The sequence below is a fragment of the Phalaenopsis equestris genome, unplaced genomic scaffold (genome assembly GCF_001263595.1).
Source record: "Phalaenopsis equestris unplaced genomic scaffold, ASM126359v1 Scaffold000600, whole genome shotgun sequence".
Classification (NCBI taxonomy): domain Eukaryota; kingdom Viridiplantae; phylum Streptophyta; class Magnoliopsida; order Asparagales; family Orchidaceae; genus Phalaenopsis; species Phalaenopsis equestris.
The window spans coordinates 1,730,711-1,750,086 of record NW_018165040.1 but is presented as its reverse complement, the minus strand read 5'-3'; the positions used below and the strand labels follow the sequence as shown (position 1 = coordinate 1,750,086).

Below are 19,376 nucleotides of genomic sequence, written 5' to 3'. Positions count from 1 at the left end.
ATTGACAATAAATCCAATGACAGTCAGAGTGAAAAACCTCATGGTAGTGGAAGCGACAGGTTTGACAGGAGCGAGGAAAACAGACGTAAAATGTGTCTCTGTGACTTTTGTCTACTTGAGTGTAGAGAACTCTTGGCTACACTTCAGCTACTCCTTGATATAAGGACAAATGGAAATTTCGTAGTGGGGCTAATTGTTGTTGGCCCAGAATTAGGCTGGCCAAGTTGGTAGGCATGCTGCGATAAACTATTGGGTGACCGTCCTAAAGATGATGTTGAATATACCATCCCAGACACCATAACATTACATCAAAATTCTTTATGGGACTATCTTGTGCACAGGTCATGGTTCCACTGTGTTGGCTATATTGGTGATGCTATAGGGATTCTTATATGATATTAACGAATCGTGAATTTTTGTGTGATCTTAGGGCGTACATCTTATTTTTGATTCGGTGTTTCCTAGTTACAGATACATCCATATCACATGTATGCATTGAATATTTATCTTTATTGAAAGATGTGGATAAATTTAGACGATTTGGGTGGCACAGTTATTGTATTCCTTTGTAGAGAATTGACACTGTCTACCAAGCCTTCCCGTTTCGCAATCGGTGGATGACTGTATCTGCTTCAAACATAGGCATGGGAGCCTTTACATGTTGGTCGGACAACTCTTCATGTTTCAGTTCCCTAGAAAATAACGAGTAAATCTCTCAGGTTTAGGTACAAAATTATTTTCTCACATTAAAACTAAACACACTAATTTATTAATATTAAACTAATTATTGTAAATATAGTGTAGGTTGAATGAAGAGTGGGTTTGAGACGTCCCAGACCAAAATTTCATGATAGGGATGAGCTTGAGGGACTCAAAGAGAGTATTCTAATCATTTTTTTAATTGATTTCATAATGTTGACTTAACTATATTGTTAACTAAATTTAATTTATAATCTCATATCCAGTTTATTTGGACACCATATATAGATGTAAATATTGTGTTATTATATGACATTTGTTTTGAGAGCATGGACATGTAGATTGCATGTGCTCTAATAATAAACTAGAAGCGTGTTGAGTGGCACCTTCCAAATCGTGTTATGTGTCAGTTTTCAAGCACTCGGTCAATAATTATTGAACCCATCGAACAAGGTATCGAGAGAGTTGATGGGCGAGGTAAAGTGGGAGTTAGTTGGGAGTAGCATCATAGTAAATATATTGATATATGGAGTAATCGTAGAGCATTTTTTGTGCCAATAATCCCATCAGAAGGAGACAGAGAGAATTTATATTTATTTGTAGTGGTATCGGTCTTGGGCTTCTCCTTACTTAACGAAGCCTCCAACTAATCCTCTTGAAACCTATTATGCACAATCACCAGCAAAGAGAATAGCGGTAAATTTTTGCATTTATTTATAGCCGCAACTATTTTTCTATTATAATACATAATAATGATCTAAAATTACTAATCATACACCTGGAAACCATTATTCATATCAAGAACATTGTCGAAAGATTGGAAGGGATCATGGAGTAAGTGTTACTTCCATGAAACAATATTACAACCAGATTTTGGAGCTATCACGCAGAGTGGAATAATCAGTGCACATTGATTATACAACATTTGATTGGTATTGTCGACATCATTTGGAAGCAGGGACATCTCATAGCACAGTTGTCAGACTGAAGGGCCCCGTAGATAAGGCTTTGATGCTCCTCGTAGGTCATCTTCCTCCGCTGCGACGCGATCAACAACAGATGCTCCAAGGAGATCTTCCGTTAACAGAACACAAAGATCTATGTTTCAAAAAGCATAATATCAACAATATCGAGAGACATATGTTTATCCTGCCTAATCAGTATTTGCAGAACACTCTTGCTATGCAGGACCCTCTAGTTTTGCAGGACCATCCAGTTACGCAAGACCGTTCGAATATGCTTTACCATTAATATTTGAGGTTTCATCATTTGACCAGTAGCGGACAACCATTAGTAGTGGAGACTTCAATTTAATTTTTCAACACATTTCCATTTATGCGCCTATTTCTGATGTTGGCATGAATTTCAGTACACTACAAATATATTTTATGTCATATCCCAATGAACAAAGTGACTGGATGTCATGGGATGCTACGAATAACACAACTAAGAGCGATAATGTTGAAGAAGAACTTCAATAACAATAGTTGTGTGATCGACTACTGCAACTACCGTCTCGATGTACACCTGACTTGGGCGCTATTCCACCCAGATGTTGAAAAAGATAGCACTTTTTTTAAAATATTACGTCATTTGTTCAATCTGTGCAATTAATTTAATTTATTTAATTTTGTAAATATTTCAGTTTGAAATGAATTTTGTAAGTTCCAAATTTTCTTTGTTTATTTAGTTATTTAAATTTTATTTTTTAGTTAATTAAATTACTTACAATTTATTAATTAATGAAGAAATTAATTTTTAATATTTTTAATGCATAAAATAAATAATAATAATATTTGGAATGTCACTTAATATAATATATATTAATAATTATATTATAAATAATAAAATTTATAAAATAAGTTAGGTATGGGGTCGCATATATGCTCCTTTTCGGTGCTCTAATTACTCATGAATTATTTAGGTGATCCTTCTTATAATTTGGCCTAATTCTTTTAACAAAATATTGATTATTCATTATAACAATAATGTAATCTTTATTATACAATAATAAACTAAAACATAAGTTGTAAAAAAAAAAAGTGATATAATGATAAGGATATTAAATTAAAATAAATTGCTAAGAATATTGCTATTTAATTAATCTAAATACATGTTAAATATTTATTTTAATAATTCAAATTATATATGTACATATATAAATATAAATTCCTTCTTTAATAATAATAATTTTTACGCTGCCAATGCTGAGCCTTAAAGTCTAGGTCCATAACTTGAAAATTTATACAAAGAGACAGCTAAGCATTTTGTTTGCACATTCATAATTGGAACATTTTGATTTATGTATTATATATATATACATATATCATAATAATTTCCATAAATACTTATCATAAAGTATTTATAATACTCTCAAAAATGGACGAGATGTTGACCCAATGGTTAGAAGTTTCCTTCCACTCCAAAAGATTTCATGCTCTATACTTAGGGCCCGTTTGGGGCAGATTATTCTGTTTGAGTAAACTGTATTTTGGCAACTTATGCGTTTTCAAAACGCAGAAAACAACGTTTTCACACCGCACTTAGCTTATCAGCAGATTATTTTTAATCAGCTTATCAACAGATTATTCAATAAGCTACAGCTACCAAAAATAGACCCTAAGTAATCTAAAAAAAAGGACTCGAAAAGTAACTTTTAGACGCACTTCTCAGAAATTTTTTTCCTCATAAATGTCATCAAATTATTATTTTATTATCTTAAGAAATTTAAAGTGCAATATAGATTTAATGAGCATTATCTTAGATGAAAAAAACTGAAGAATTTTATAATGGCATAGTTCAAATACCCATTCTGTCCATAAAAAAACATACAAACTTGATGTAAGATTTTAAAATATTGACAATAACTTTTAATTTTTTTTCTTATCAATTATTGGTTTTAACAGATCTTTTTTTTAAATCAAAATAATTTGAATTATTTCAGAAGTTATTATCAAGGCCCTTCATGGAATCATGTTATATTTTAATTCATATATTATATGAAAAACTATTATATGCGGACTCTGGACGTAGAGATACGTCCGGAGTCCAATGAATCACCTCCACGTGGAGCTGACAAAAAAAAAAACTCGTTTTCTTGTGATCCGGCCCAGTAACACAGAAGAATATTCCTCCCGTAATATTCAAGTGTTATTGTGGTGTTATTAATATGTTATTGTGTTATTATAATATCATAAATATTCTCATAACACAATAATATATGAATATCATCATAATAGCACCTATATAATGCAGAATAACAGGGGAGTATTCTTTTGTGCTAAAATGATTTTTTTCTTATATCACGTGATTTTATTGGATTATGTACGTATCTCTCTGGAGGTAATAATTGTTATATATTATAGTCATCAATCCAATTAGTATTCCATATATATTTATATATGATACCCCAAGTTGCATATTGTTTAACCGTTTTTAATTTGGAAAGCATTTATTGTCCCCACTGCGATTTTTTTTCAACCGTCTTTAATAATTGTTCTAATATAATAACGTACTTAAGTTCCATTAATTATTGTTATGGCATGTGATTAGTGAAGTTAAAGTCTAGATTTAAATTTGATGACATGTCAAAATAATTTAAAATTTCTAAATTTTATTTTAATCTAATTTCGATGAGAATATTCTCTTTCATTTATTCTATGAGTAAAGTATTAACACAGTCCCTCCTTACAACAACAACGACAACGAAGCCTTAATCCCACTACGTGGGGTCGGCTACATGAATCCTTATTCTCCATTGTGTCCTATTTAGTGTCGTATTTTCATTTAGTTTTAGTAAATTAAGATCATTTTTAATGTAATAAACCCAAGTCTTCCTAGGTCTACCTAAGTCTTCCTAGGTCTACCTCTTTTTCTTAACACAAGTTGAATCTAAAACATCTACTCTCCTAATCGGATCATCAGATGGTCGACGTTTAATGTGACCAAACCATCTAAGACGACTTTCTCATAGTCCCTCCTTATTTACATATAATTGTTTTCGTCTTATAATTTATAGAAGTGTCCGGATAGGCCACATATTGTTTAAATTGTGGCCAAATATTTCCAATGAAGGATTACTAGAATTTTATTTGAAAATAATCGGAATTATTTTGACATTTCTATAAATTCTGATACTAAAAAAACTCTGTGTAAATATCGCATTTATTTTAAAAACTATAATTTTATCATTTGTTTTTTTTTTAAGGACTAGAATAAGATTAAATATTAATTTTTTTTATTTGAATTTAATTTCAAGCTAACTAGGAATTAAAATATTATTTAGTGCTAATTTTTAATATGAATTTTAGGTTACATAAATATTCCTGCCAATATTAAATAATACCTAAACATGTGCAAGGTGTTCTCTTAATCATTTTTAAAACTTATGTGGATTTTATTAAGCATGTTTTGCTTTGTATTTAATTTCAGGCAAGCATTCCCTTCCATGTGACTTTCTTAAGAAAAAATACATATAATTTATTAATTAACTTATGGTATGATAATTTAATTAAATATATGATCCTTTTTTTATTATAAATTTTGATATATATTCTATTCTTATTTAATATATGCATTAAAATTAGTTTAAATATTTTAAATGTAAAAAATTTATATAAAAGATATACTTTTCAAAACTTAAATATCTTCTTTTTTGCAGAAAAAATTAATAATTTTTTATGAAAAAATATTTTTGTTTTGATTAAGTGGAAGACTAAAATTATGAAAAAAATATTTTGATCAAAATTTTATTCATTTATTTTTAAATTAAGTTTTTTTTTATTTCATTGTCAGAAATATTTATATTAAAACGCACATGAAATTTTACTTTTTTAAATTATATTTCTTTTTAATTATATTTTAAATGTAAATGTTAAAAAAATTAATTTGTACATTTAATTAAACCAAATTTAGTCAACTCTCACTTCGGACAAAATTGTCAGTCATAAAAGGACAAGTTTTTTTAATTGATGATTTAATAATTTATGTTAAACAATAAGGAAAATTAAAAATTGACATCATCTTCATTTGAAATAAAGGTAATGTCAAATATTCCCTGGTTTTTTTTTAATTATATATTTATTAATTTATTATGTTAAAATATAGTTTAATTTTAATATTTTAGTATTTTAAAAAATACTATAGTTTTATAATTTTTAAAATATATTTGTGAGATAAATGAAAATGATATAACTATTAATTTGGCATTTGAATATATTTAAAAGATTTTTTTTTTTTTTTTGGTGAAATAGTTGTGAATATTTATTTACATCATATGAGTATTAATTTGGGTTTTTTAGTATATTCAGAAGATTATGATTTAAAGATTTTTCTAGACATGATTAAAAAGTTAATATATTTTGGGAGTATTTTTAAATGGATTGCAGGTAATAATGATATATTAATTTGTAAAATAAAAATAACGTTCAATATTTCTTAAATATTAATAAAAGAAGCAAAAACATCATACAACTTGATATATGTCATACTACCACCTATAGCATTGGCTAAGTGATATGGCTCCATTGCTTTAGAGTATATAACTTGAAGCATATTGATGTCTATCTCGTAAAGTGATACTACTGCTCTTTTGAATGCTAAGACACTTGCTCCAACTTTTTCCGTTGTGGACTGTTGGGGCATGATATGAAATGAACTATTGCTCATGTGATGCTAGCATGTGCAGGGCCCAAAATCTATTGCTCGAGAATGTGGTGTGATCTGAAAGATTTACTATTTGTTGTCACCCAAGTCCTAGTCTAAAAAAGATGGAGGTTGTCTCCACTGCAAATCATATGATGGCTAGCTTTGATAATTCAAAGGAGGTGGAGCTGTGTATGTCAAAGATCTGGAAGCATCCCAGTGGATGGTATGGGGTCCACACGAGCCAAGGGTGGAACTCCAACATCGTTAACTTTAGGATCATCTATTTGTGGTGTATCTGATAAGTAAAATGACAATCGTGTGCGACTGTATAGTCTATTAATAATTATCTGTCTTTGTTGCTTTCATGAGTGCCAAAAAATGACTGCAACAACTCATCTATCTCTACAATGAACTCATACAGCATAATTAGATTTGATCAAATTACTAAGTTATTATAAAAATAGCAAAAAGTGTCAAAGAAAAAGATTTTAGGGCATACTAAGGCTCATTCGGCGGGAGACTTAGGGTGACGTGTGTCTAGATAATCTACAAGAGCTCTAAATAAATGTAATTTGGCTTATAATTGATATTGCCACATGTACATTACAAATATTCTATCATGTTCTACTATTGAGTCATCGAGTGCAATAAGATATGTTTATCTTTCGTCTCATATCTCAATGTATGTCGGTGGCAGTCTACCCAGTCCACATCACATCATCATCACCTTTCCCTCGATCATAAACACGTTGGAAACCTGCCTCCATCTATTTTGCGTCAGCTCTAAGCATCCGTCTGAATTGTCGTGATCAATGCTAAGTGCCACTCCACACGACACCAACATAGCACTTAACCTCTTATATAGTTGATCATATAATGCACATATCCATAACATGCATCCATATCTCATAGACATATTTTCTAGATAACTCATAAAGAATAAAGAAGATGAAAGTTAAAATGAGAAATAAATACATGCAAACATAGTAAAATGCAATAAAAAAAACTTAATATAACTAGTTCTATAGTAGTCCATCAAACTTTTTACTCATACAACTCATTTCATTTGCAAGTAATAAAGTTAAAAGTCTTTTTAATATAAATATTTTTTAAAGTATTAATAGAAATAGGACCTAAGATATTTATATTTCCTTCATTTCATATTTTCCTAGGATTCTCTTAAATTCTAAATCATTACCATTTTCTTCAGCCAATTCACTAGAGTTCAACTAAATTGAGCATCAACCATATTAAAGCAATTTTCAGAATTTAGGAAATTACATATGTGGCATTCAATGTTTATTTATTAACATATCTCACACCTAAACTATCATATTTACATACAAAACATTTTCGTGCTTTAAGTCTATGCATGAAAAAGCATATTTCACATTTAAAAAATGATAATAATGTTATTTTTGTTGTGATATTAAAGATTTTGAGCGTTATGTGTGTAAATATGAAAGATTAGGAGTGAGATATGTAACTATATAAGAACTGTGCAGTATATATGTAAATGCCCCTTTGCTAAATCTTGATTTGCAAGGTTTGCTTAATCCTACTTAAATTAAATCTTGATTTATGCGCAGTTAAACAACATTTAAAATAAAGCTATATGTGTAAAGAGAGTAAAGTTATGTCATTCTACAAGAAGATTTCTATTAGCTCTATAATTAAGATTCCCTTCTTTAATAAAAAATTCTCTCTCTCATATTAAAGAGATAATTAACTATGAGGGTTTAACCTTCATTACTGATGCGTGCTAGAAAATTCACGATAATAGAGTATCAGATTATCATCTTAGTGTGGTATGAAGATTCAGCACACATTCAGAAAAGAGAAAGCGACTAATAATGACACCATAAGTTCTTACGTGGAAGACTCTGAAAGGAAAAAACTATGGGGTCTGACCCAGCTGAAGAGTTCCACTATAAAAAGATGATTACAGTTGCAATCACTAGTCTTATAAGCAGGAAATGGTTAATAGGTATCCCAAATTACAACAATGGGTGATCGATAGCGATTGGTGGTGCCCGGTTGATGGTGATCACAGTGGTTAGCGATGATAGGCAGAGATCGACGACGGTCTGCCGTAGTCGATGGCGGTCACCGGTGATCAATGACAATCAACGGTGATCGACAGTGGCAGGAGTGGTATTGGACTTCAGCTTTTTCTCAATGCTTCAAGTTTTTTCTTAAGCTTTAAGCTCTGCTCCTCTCCTCATGAGAGGGGTGGGGCTATATTTATAGAGTTTTGGGTGTAATTAAAGCAAGAAATGAATCACTTTGATCGGATGGCTCAAAGGGCTCATCTCAATCGGACGACATTTGATGAATATTTTATGCCTTAATGATGTCAGAATTGAGTAATCCTAGGCTCGTTGGATTCGTCTTGTCAAGACGCTCAATTTGACTATAGACTCATCAGAATACACATTCGTTTGACCTTTCAAATGTGTCAAAAAACTTTCACATGTAGTTTAATGGCTTGAACTGGGCTTGGTTTGGTTTGAATTGAACCAATATTGGAAAAATTGTGTTCTTCTTATCTAGCAAGACAGTTTAACTGCAAGTTTGTTGAAATCAGAGTTCTGAATGGTTTTTTACTCAAAAAGTTGCCACGAGATCCGTGTCATACCTTAAGATTTGTGTCAAATGATGGAATTTTGTTGGTGTATCAATTGCAATATTCCTTGCAGAAACTTTTTTCTACCTATTTATTAGTGTTGAATGGGGAGAGCACTATATATACCCATTAACCTAATATAGCCCTGTAGCTTATTACAAAGATGGGCTTTGAAATAAAAAATAATAATTTAATCATATGAGAAAGAAATCTACTTAAATTAAAATAGAAAAAAATACTTTAACTAAAAGAAGATGTTAAAATTTTCTGATAAAACATCTCCATGGATTCTTCTTAAATAAGAATTTGTTTTACTCATATTATATGGATCACTTGATTTCTTAATGAAAGGTAGAACTCCTAAACTCTGACACCATTTTAGAGCTCTTAGAAGATGCTTAGAAAAGATATTAAAAGAAAAATGGTTGTGGAATTGTGAGGGAACAAGAATAGACAAGATTGATGATATTTTGAAGGGAAATGAGGAGTTTCACAGTTGAAGATAACAAGATTGAGCAATCCGATTGTTGTCCATACTAATAATAGCAATTGAAGTGTGAAACAATGAGGTACTAATGGTGATGGGATCCACCAACTATTCATGGGCAAGCTACAAACACATTATTTGCTAATGAAAAAGAATACATCACTCATAAGAGCAAAAACTTGAGAAAGATTCTCCTAGTTACATAGAATTAAGCAAAAAGTCTCTCAAAATTGAATACCAAACATATGAATAGTCTTGTAATAGAAAAGACCCTAATTAAAAATAAAAAAATATGAAGGAAATTTAGAAAAGGAAACAAACTGTGTAGAAATTGACAATGAGACTAAACCATGAGGTCCAACTTTCCCACAATCGTAGAAATAATTGATTATGTGGTGTCATGGAAGTTCCATAAATGAGATGGCGCTTCCGTGAATTGTCTTCATTCTTTTGGGTTGGGAGAGATTTTTTTCTTCTTCTTTGGAAATACATAGATCCTATTGTTTGATACACTTTCTCACAAAATATCTGAGGAGATTTTCAAGTCTGTAATTCACCTTTGCTGTTTTGCCATCTATCTATGGGTGTGTAGATGAACTGCACTAGAATTTAGTACTCAATTTATTTTGTAGAGTCTTCCAAAAATAGCTCAAAAATATTTCATCTCTATCTGATGTGATGACATGTTGGACCTCCCTAAGTAGTGGCAGCCTAGGAGATAGGTCGTAGGTTAAGTAATCTTTAAATTCACTGGGCTTGGGTTGCATTATGTCTGGTATCGACCCCTTAAAGTCATTTCACTTTTGTGCAACCAAAACTGGCCTTGAAAGTGCTTCTCTCACGGCTTGAAAAAAAATGTAGCTTGCAACATCACATCCTTAAACTATATGAGCTCACATTATCTCTGACTACTTTCAAGTTGAGTGTAATGTGCTTCCTATTTTTGGTGGAAGAAGATGTATTCTTAAAACCAGTATTATGTGTGCAATGATTTTACTGCCACGAGTGATCTACTAGAACTTGATACAAATCCATAGGTACAATATCACACCACACTTTCTCTTAAGACTTGCATTAAATAGAAAACTCCACAAGGCATTTAATTTTAACACTGATCTTACTCTCCTTCTTCAACCAAATCAAAAAATAATGCTGATATCAAACCACACATGAGTAATGAGGCTTAACTTATTCATCACATGTATAGATGTCATATTTTCATAGTTTTCTCAATCTATAATGAGGCTACACGCCTTTCCTTTAAAAGTATAATTAGTATGAAATATATTATCATGGTGTCATTGTTGGCTCTCTCATGTGAAGAACATGTTGAACTACTAGCAAATTTCACTATCATCTAAAAACTCATACTCCTTTGCATTCACACATTCTATAGTGTCTTCTATTTTAATGTCTATATTTTACAAGTCTTTTGATTGGATGCTTCCTCATCAATTAACACAATTAAATTATGTTCATGGTTTTAGCCCTATATATTCTTGTGATTTTTCCCTTCTGAGTTATAAAATATATGATACATTTGATTGAGCAAAAAGGTCATTCGATGGTTAAGATTAACTTAAGAAGTGCCCCGTAGACAAAAGTTTACATCATGTTAAGGTTCCCTTAAATAAAGTAACCCATGGCTGGTAACAAGAACCTTTGGATCAAGTTCAATCAACTATCTCTTCTCATTAAGTAGGCCATGGACCATGGCAAGTCTAGTTGATAGAACAATGTGTTATTAGTTAGGCACATTAGTGCACTCTTACCATCCATTTTTAAGTTAAGGATAATAAATTTTTTAATCCCGTGATCAAATTGTTACTACTATATGTTGAATAATCAGTATCTTAAATAAGGAGCAATAATTTAAAAAAATTCTCTCATTCTCAGGAGAAGTAATTAATCACAAAATCTTTCACTTATAGAAAACATCAAACCTGAAATTTAAAGTTTATGCAAAATGAGGGTGAAATACTTGGATATTACTTATCTAAAAAGCTAGCCTACCTTTTTAAATTTCACCCGGAACTACAATAAACTTAATGAAAAATCTAGGGCGTAAGTTTTTTAATCCTGCATATTTGAAATACTGAGGCTTTCAAAAAATATATATATAGTTGAAAAAAGTCAAATGATTTGAATAAAAAGAAGAGTTCCAATTACACAATCTCTACTCAGAAGCAAATTTTTAATTTTTCAAGTGAATGATTTCTAATGCAACTTCTAATAAGATTTCTATGATGGTCTATGAGTTGATCTCTACGAAACAATGCAAAGTGATTTTCTTTCATTTTATCCAAGGCAAGAGATAGGTGGATTTGAATTTTAAATTCATCAAGTAACAAGATTCCAAGAGTCTTTATATAACACTAATGATCAATGATAAACATTTAAGATGTTTCTTATTAACTTTTCTAATTTAATATACCCTAGTAGATATCTCTTAGTTTTGCAAGGATACATATCTATTCACTATTTGGTTCTACCAATTAAAACATAGTGAGGGATGAAATATTTATATGATGGGATAATAATTAACATTTTAAAATAAGTTGAGATAAAGCAAGCATTACACAACTAATGGAGTGAGGAGGACACCAAATCAATGTCAAAGAATGGTGCCACCAAGTTATTAAAAAAAAAAAAAGGTAAACTCATCAAATTTATATCAATAAATTATGTCAGTCCTATATATTTTATAAGATTTTATTATAAAGTCAAATCTTATCTTTTTCATTTATACCGTACAAAATTTTTATATCATGTCAAAAATATCACTATTTTGACTTTTTAAGACTTACAACACACCTTAGGCAGCTTTTATGTAAATATTAAAATTTGAATGGTAAATATGTAAATTCATAAGAACTGAGTGTCATGCATGTAAAATTGTTAAAATAAAGAGAGTCGCCGTCTTCCTATCTTAATCAGCTGAACAGTAGTTGACTAGAATTTGATCAACTCAGATAAAATGTTAACCGAGGCATCATCAGTGAGGGAGAGGAAAGCAGATCGCATGGAGCAGAGAAGAGGCCTTCCTTCCTTCATTTCTTCACATGAAGAAGAAGAGACGGAAAACATCGCCTCCGACATTATTCAGGTACAGCTTCAATTGGCTTTTGCTGTTTCAGACATTTGGAAAGTGTAGGGAGCTATAGTGGAGATAATTTTCCAACCTGGAAATTTTCATGGAAGACAGAATCATTAGGTCATATCGTCCAAATTGGGTCTCACCTGCAACCCTAGTTTGCTCACTTAGGAAGAAAAATATTATTGAGATGCGACTATGGGATTGTTTGGGCCAAATAGTTTTTGAGACACATGAATCTTTCTGTCTTCTTAAATCTCATTTTCCCTTCCATTTTTGGTTAATTTATGGATTTAGCTTATCAAAGGAAAATAGGATTTAAGAGACTTACACTTCTCTTTCATTTAGTTAGTTTAAATTCTAAAACATGAAAAAGTTTTAGAATTTAAAATAAATAACACACAAATTTTATTTGGAAGGCCCGAGATGGTAAAAATCACGGGCAGAGAGGTGAATTCACTATATCAAATAAGAGATTACAACTGGAGACTATGATTTGCACAAAATGGAATGGAGGTATTTAATGTTTTGGCAAGAGCCCTTTCAAGGAATTAATTAAAAATGAGCCAATAAAACAATAACACGCAAATTTCAATCTAAGGCTATTATAAACATGATCTAATGGTCGAAACCTTCAATCCGTGTGCTCACAGTTTTCTTATAAAGCATCAATTCATGTAATCATAATTTTTTTATGCACGATAAGTGGGACCCATAAAATTCAAGTCTCAAATTTAACAATATAAAATATTTTTTAAGGTTTAATGGTTCTAGGTTTTAATAAATCTCAATTTACAAGATTTGCTAAATCTTAGTACTTTTGAAATTAGTGAGTGGGTTGTGGAAGAGGTAATTTTCTCTCTTCCAAGTATTGTTTACTTGAAACGTTTTTTTGATAAATAGCCATTATACCCAAGTAATCAGATGCTAAATAGGATTAGTCAGCCACTATTTCTATTATTTTTCATCTAAATATATATCATTCTCTGTCATTAGAGGTATATCAGTGCTATTCATGATTAAGTATCCTCTATCATCACTTATTTATTTATTGTAACACTCTTCAATTCAGTATTACTGTTGTTGTTAATATTCTAATGATTGTTGATAAACAAGTAATTGCACTCAATTATCCACTTTATATATTATAAGAAAGAAAACAGAGTACGAGAAAATCATACTTAAACAATGTTTGATTGTATAAAAACTTAATTACTGGATTGTACAACGCTATTGCATGATTTCATACCAAAATTTTCTATTTTATTATTGCTCAAATCTATGGAAAGAATTTTTTTAATCTATGGAAAGATTTTAATCTACAAGTATTTGTTTCAGTTTATCGGATGGACGCCACTGATAGAACTAAAAAGAATAGTAGGAAATGAAGGATTGAATATCCGTTTGGTTGGCAAACTTGAGTCATATCAGCCTCTTTGCTCGGTTAAGGACCGTGGAGCACTCAGGTAGGTGTTGATGTACAATGTGACATAGATTTATGTACATACCACACAATTCTTATGCATTTACCTATCTAACACCCAAAGTTTCCACACAATTCTTATGCATTTACCTATGCATTTACCTATCTAACACCCAAAGTTTGATATTTAAATTTATAACACGTTGGTACTAAAAACCTTTGCATGAACGTGTAATTCACTTTTTAAAGTGCTAATTATAGTGGTATTTTTGATGTGATATCAAAGATTTGAGTGTTATGCATATAATTATGAGAGTTTAGGTGTTAGATATATAAATATATTAGAATTGTGTCATATGAATGTAAATGCCCCTGAAGTAAAATGTGCACTTGTTTTGGCCCATATTCATTTTTTTTTTCTCTTCTGCAGAATGGTAGAAGATGCTGAAGAGAAAGGCCTCATCTCACCAGGCATCAATACATTGGTAGCGCCAACCAGTGGAAATCTAGGCATTTCTTTTGCATTTATAGCTATTAGGAAAGGCTACAAGTTCCTTGCTATTATGCCGGCTAACTACTCAGTCGAAAGACGCATGCTCTTAAGATATTTGGGAGCCCAAGTATTACTAACTGGTATGAAAGAAATGAGATTCTTTCAATTGGGAATATTATTGGTTTTATTTATGTTACTTTTATTAATTGTTATGGAGAATTTATTTATTGTTCTTACTCTAAACCAAACCAAGCTCTTGTTCAGGAAAATATTACAAAAACAACAAAGCCGTAATCCCACTAGGTGGGGCCGGCTACATGAATCTTTTTCCTCCATTATGTCCTCTTTAGCATCATATTTTCATTTAGCTCTAATAAATTAAGATCATTTTTTATACAATAAGCCCAAGTCTTCCTAGGTCTACCTTTGCCTTTCTTAACATAAATCGAATCTAAAGCATCTACTCTCCTAATCGGATCATCAGTTGGTCGACACTTAATGTGACCAAACCATCTAAGTCGACTTTCTCTACTTTTGTCTGTCACAGGAGCTACGCCAACCCTATCACAGATATATTAATTTCGCATTTTTCTCTAAGTGTAAGGCCCCACCTAATCATTCTCATCTCAGCATCACTTAACCAATGTTATGTTTTCTTTTAAAGTAACATTCAGCGCCATAGAGCATTGCAGATCTCACCACCGTTTATAAAATTTTCCTTTCAATCTGAGCGGTACTTTTCTATCACACAAAAGGTTTGAAGCATTCCTCCACTTCAACCAACCAACTTGAATTCTACTATTAACATCCTCATCTATATCAACTATTGCTTTTATTGCTTTGAACAATAGACTTGAGATATCTAAATCGTTCACACTTTTTAATAATTTGATCACTCAAAGTTACACTTATGTCACTAGAGTTACTACTACTAAAATTACATTCCATGTATTCAGTTTTAGTTCTACTCAAATGAAGGCCTTTAGACTCCAATGTTGACCTTCATAATTCAAGTTTTTTCTGGATTTTTTTCTCTTGTCTTATCCACGAGAAGGATTTCATAAGCAAAAAACATACACCAAGGTACATCCTCCTGTAAATGCCTAGTAAGACCATCCGTAACTAAAGCAAAAAAATATTGACTTAAAGTCGATCCTTGACGTAATCCAACTAAAATCCTCATTCTGTTCGAACACAAGTAACAACTCTAGTATACATATCTTTAGTGACCTGAATATAAGTCATATCAATACACTTCTCTAGAACTCTCCAAAGAATTTCTCTTAAAACCTTACAGTAAGCTTTTTCTAAATCAATAAATAAATCAATAAAAATCAAATGTAGATTCTCCTTATTATCTCTAAACTTCTCCATCAAACCTCTCAATAAATGTATAGCTTCCATAGTAGACCTGCTCAGCATAAATCCAAATTGATTATGAGAAATCTTTGCAATATGTCTTAACATATGTTTAATTACCCTCTTCCATAATTTTAAAGTATACACATCGACTTAATTCCTCTATAATTTGCACACTCTTGTGCATCCCCTTTATTCTTAAAGATGGGGACCAAAATACTCTTCCTCAATTCTTCAGACATCATTTTAGTTTTTAAAATAATATTAAAGAGTTAAGTAAGTCACGAAACTCTCAAATCTCCTAAATATTTTCATATTTCAATTGGGATATCATGAGGACCTACAGACTTTCCACCTTTGGTTTTCTTTAAAGCCTCCTCAACCTCTTTTTTACTAATGCGATGGTAAAAATAAAACGTTTCATTATTATTAACGATATTAAGATCACGAAGGTCGATCTTATTTTCAGAAACTTCATTAAAAAGTTTATCAAAATAATTCACCTGCCTATGTTGAATATCTTTTTCTGAGAAAATCACTTTTTGATTTTCATCTTTAATACATTTTACTTGAGTTATTACTTTTCTTTTCTTTTTGTTTGGCTAGTTTATACATATATTTTTACCCTCCTTAGTATCTAATCAATATTGTTCAGGAGAATATTGGATGACAAAAATTGTAGGGCACAATTCTTATGTATTTACATATCTTAACACCGAAGCTTTCATATCTACATTTATATAACACTCAAAACCTTAAGATTGCATTAAAAATATCATCATTGTTAACCTTTTGAAAGTGAAATATACCTTTGCATGCATGGGTTTATGACAGCAAAATGTTATAAGTGTAAATATCAAACTTTAAGTGTTAGGTATGTAAATACATAATCATTGTGTGATATGTATGTAAATTTCCCAAAACTGTAATAATGACTTGATTTTAAGTGAATGCTAGCAATTTCAAGTTGGTAAAGACATGAAATCACTGTCATGCTCCTGTTATTGAATCCTATAGACATTGAATCTGTGCTTCGTTTTTAAAAACTATTTGACATACATATTTTTTCATTCACCACAAATTTATTCACATCCCTTTTTTTTGCTTGATTATCTTACAGATCCTAAACTAGGGATCAAGGGAATATATGACAGAGTGGATCAATTGAAAGAGAAAGATCCTAATATGTTTGTTCTAGATCAAACAACTAACCCAGCAAATCCTGAGGCGCACTTTCTAAGCACTGGTACAGATTTCTCACAATTTTTTCTTTCTGAATCCCTTACATAATTTATAAGTCTCTTCAAACTGTTCCCAGCCAGTGCCCTTTACACTGAAAAGAAAATAAAAATTAAAGGCCCAGTTGTTATCTTTGCAGTTCATAAGAATTTTTCTGCTATGTTCTATATAGTGACTTCACATTCTGTTTCAGGGCCTGAAATATGGAAGGATACGGCGGGCAAAGTTGATATTTTTGTATCTGGGTCTGGGTCTGGAGGTACTATTACTGGTGCTGGAAGATTTCTCAAAATGAAAAATCCAGCGATTAAGATTATTTGTGTTGAACCTGTAGAGAGTGCAGTCATTTCAGGTGAGATTTGATTTAGTTATCAGTTGGAAAAGCATATGGATTTTTGTTAAGGGCAGAAAGGCGTAATTGGTAGTGTTATAATTCTATGATTTTTGGACAAAAATGTTTGTAGGTGCAATCAAGGCATGTTAATGAATCAAGTTGACTTTCTTTCTGTTGTTGAACGAATTTAATAGCAATTATAATTAAATTTAGCAGTTAGTTTTATGTCTCTTGATGTTTTTTTTTTTTAAATTTGTTTTGAAATATCTATTTTCGAATCCTATTCAAATAATGCAATTTATTATTAGTCTTTTTTTTCATGACATGAAATATCTTCCCAGCGGCTTCGCAATTTTTTTGGTTTTTTTCCTGCCTCATATTGAATATTATTGCTGTTAATCATTAATTATAATCTTGTGTAGATTTAACATAGCAAAACGTGCTTTCTAGGCGGAATAAGCCTGACATTGGTATGGTTTAGTCTTACCTTGATCAAGCTTTGTAGGCTGTAACCAATCTAATGTGAATCTAATGCAAGAGAGGTGAATATTAACACATATTGAATTATTTGCATTTATTTTTCATCTCTAGGAGGAGAATCTCCATTCTCCATCCAATGAAAATATGATTTTATGGCTTTCAAGTACAAGATCAAATTCGTCCATTCCCTCTACTATCATTAAAATTAGTAGCATGTTCAGCTTCTAGAATTTTTAGAACCATATGATCTTCAATCAATTGCATCAGATTTTTTCATAATGTATGGCTCTGAATTCATAATAAAATAATTGTAATTTCAAAATGTAGAGATTTTCAAATAGCTTAGTAACTGTGTACTTGGGTTTTAAATAATATTTTGCATGCATTGGATGATTTTGATCAGTGAAATACATGATAAATTTCTTACATTTCATTTAATAATGAGTTAAATCTTCATGAAAATTGATGGATGTGATCTTCAGTATAAAGAAAACAGACATTCCAACCTTCTATTTGAGCTTTATTTCAATAACATTCTACATAGTTTAGTTTTATTTATTTCGTGATGTAGGCGGTCAACCCGGGACCCACAACATTCAGGGTCTAGGGCCAGGATTTGTTCCAGAAATCTTAGACACTTCCCTCATTGATGAAATCATCACAGTCACCACAGCAGAGGCAATGGGCCATGCCAGAAGACTTGCTCTAGAGGAAGGACTGGTTATGGGTATTTCATCTGGAGCAGCCTTGGCTGCCTCCGTAAAGGTTGGCTCTCCCTTAAAACCCAAAATTGAAGCTCTGTTTTGATTCAATCTAACACCTAAGCTTTGATTTTTACATTTATACCAATCAATTTTTTTCATATCACATAAAAAATTCCCCACTTTTTCATATATATGTAAGATGGAAGATAAATGTAAAAATTGCAGTATAGGTGTTAGATATATAAATACATAAGAATTGAGTGGAATGCATGTAGATCTTCCTATTTTTTAATTGTTGATTTTTGTTTTTAGATTGGCAGGAGGGAAGAAAACAAAGGGAAGATGATTGTAACTGTGTTTCCAAGTGCTGCAGAAAGATACATGAGCACAGAATTGTTCGAGGAAATCAGAGAAGAGTGCATCAATATGACCTTCTAATGGGATTTTACCTTCTTAGAAATCATGAGTAAAGCATATATGCCCTCGTTGAATTGTGTTTATTGTACAGTTATTGTGAATAAACTATGGTTAAGTAATTGTGAACATGGTTTTGTATAATAATCTGCTTTGATTTGAAAGCAGATGGATTTGCTTTTGTAAATCAAAGCTGTGTTTTTTAAGCTGATTGTTTTAATTTAGTAACTTACCTTCATGACTATTATAAAGTCATCAATATATCGTTTATCTTTAATATGGTCACACCCCCACGCACGCACGCACACACGAATGACCTGGCTCATTGGTGTGGCCTCTGCCATAAATCTCTCAGATCGGGAGTTCGAATCCTGCTAC

The 19,376-nt window shown here is 31.2% G+C and overlaps 1 protein-coding gene across 1 annotated transcript; it reads left to right on the top strand.

Annotated features, from left to right (window-relative positions):
- Positions 1-12,406: 12,406 nt before the first annotated feature.
- Positions 12,407-19,142, top strand: LOC110029676 (cysteine synthase-like). The gene is made up of 7 exons (XM_020732083.1): positions 12,407-12,564; positions 13,891-14,018; positions 14,406-14,608; positions 16,948-17,073; positions 17,260-17,418; positions 18,452-18,645; positions 18,897-19,142. The coding sequence occupies exons 1-7, from the start codon at positions 12,436-12,438 to the stop codon at positions 19,020-19,022; spliced, it is 1,065 nt and encodes a 354-aa protein (XP_020587742.1). The 5' UTR covers positions 12,407-12,435; the 3' UTR covers positions 19,023-19,142.
- The last annotated feature ends 234 nt before the right edge of the window (positions 19,143-19,376 follow it).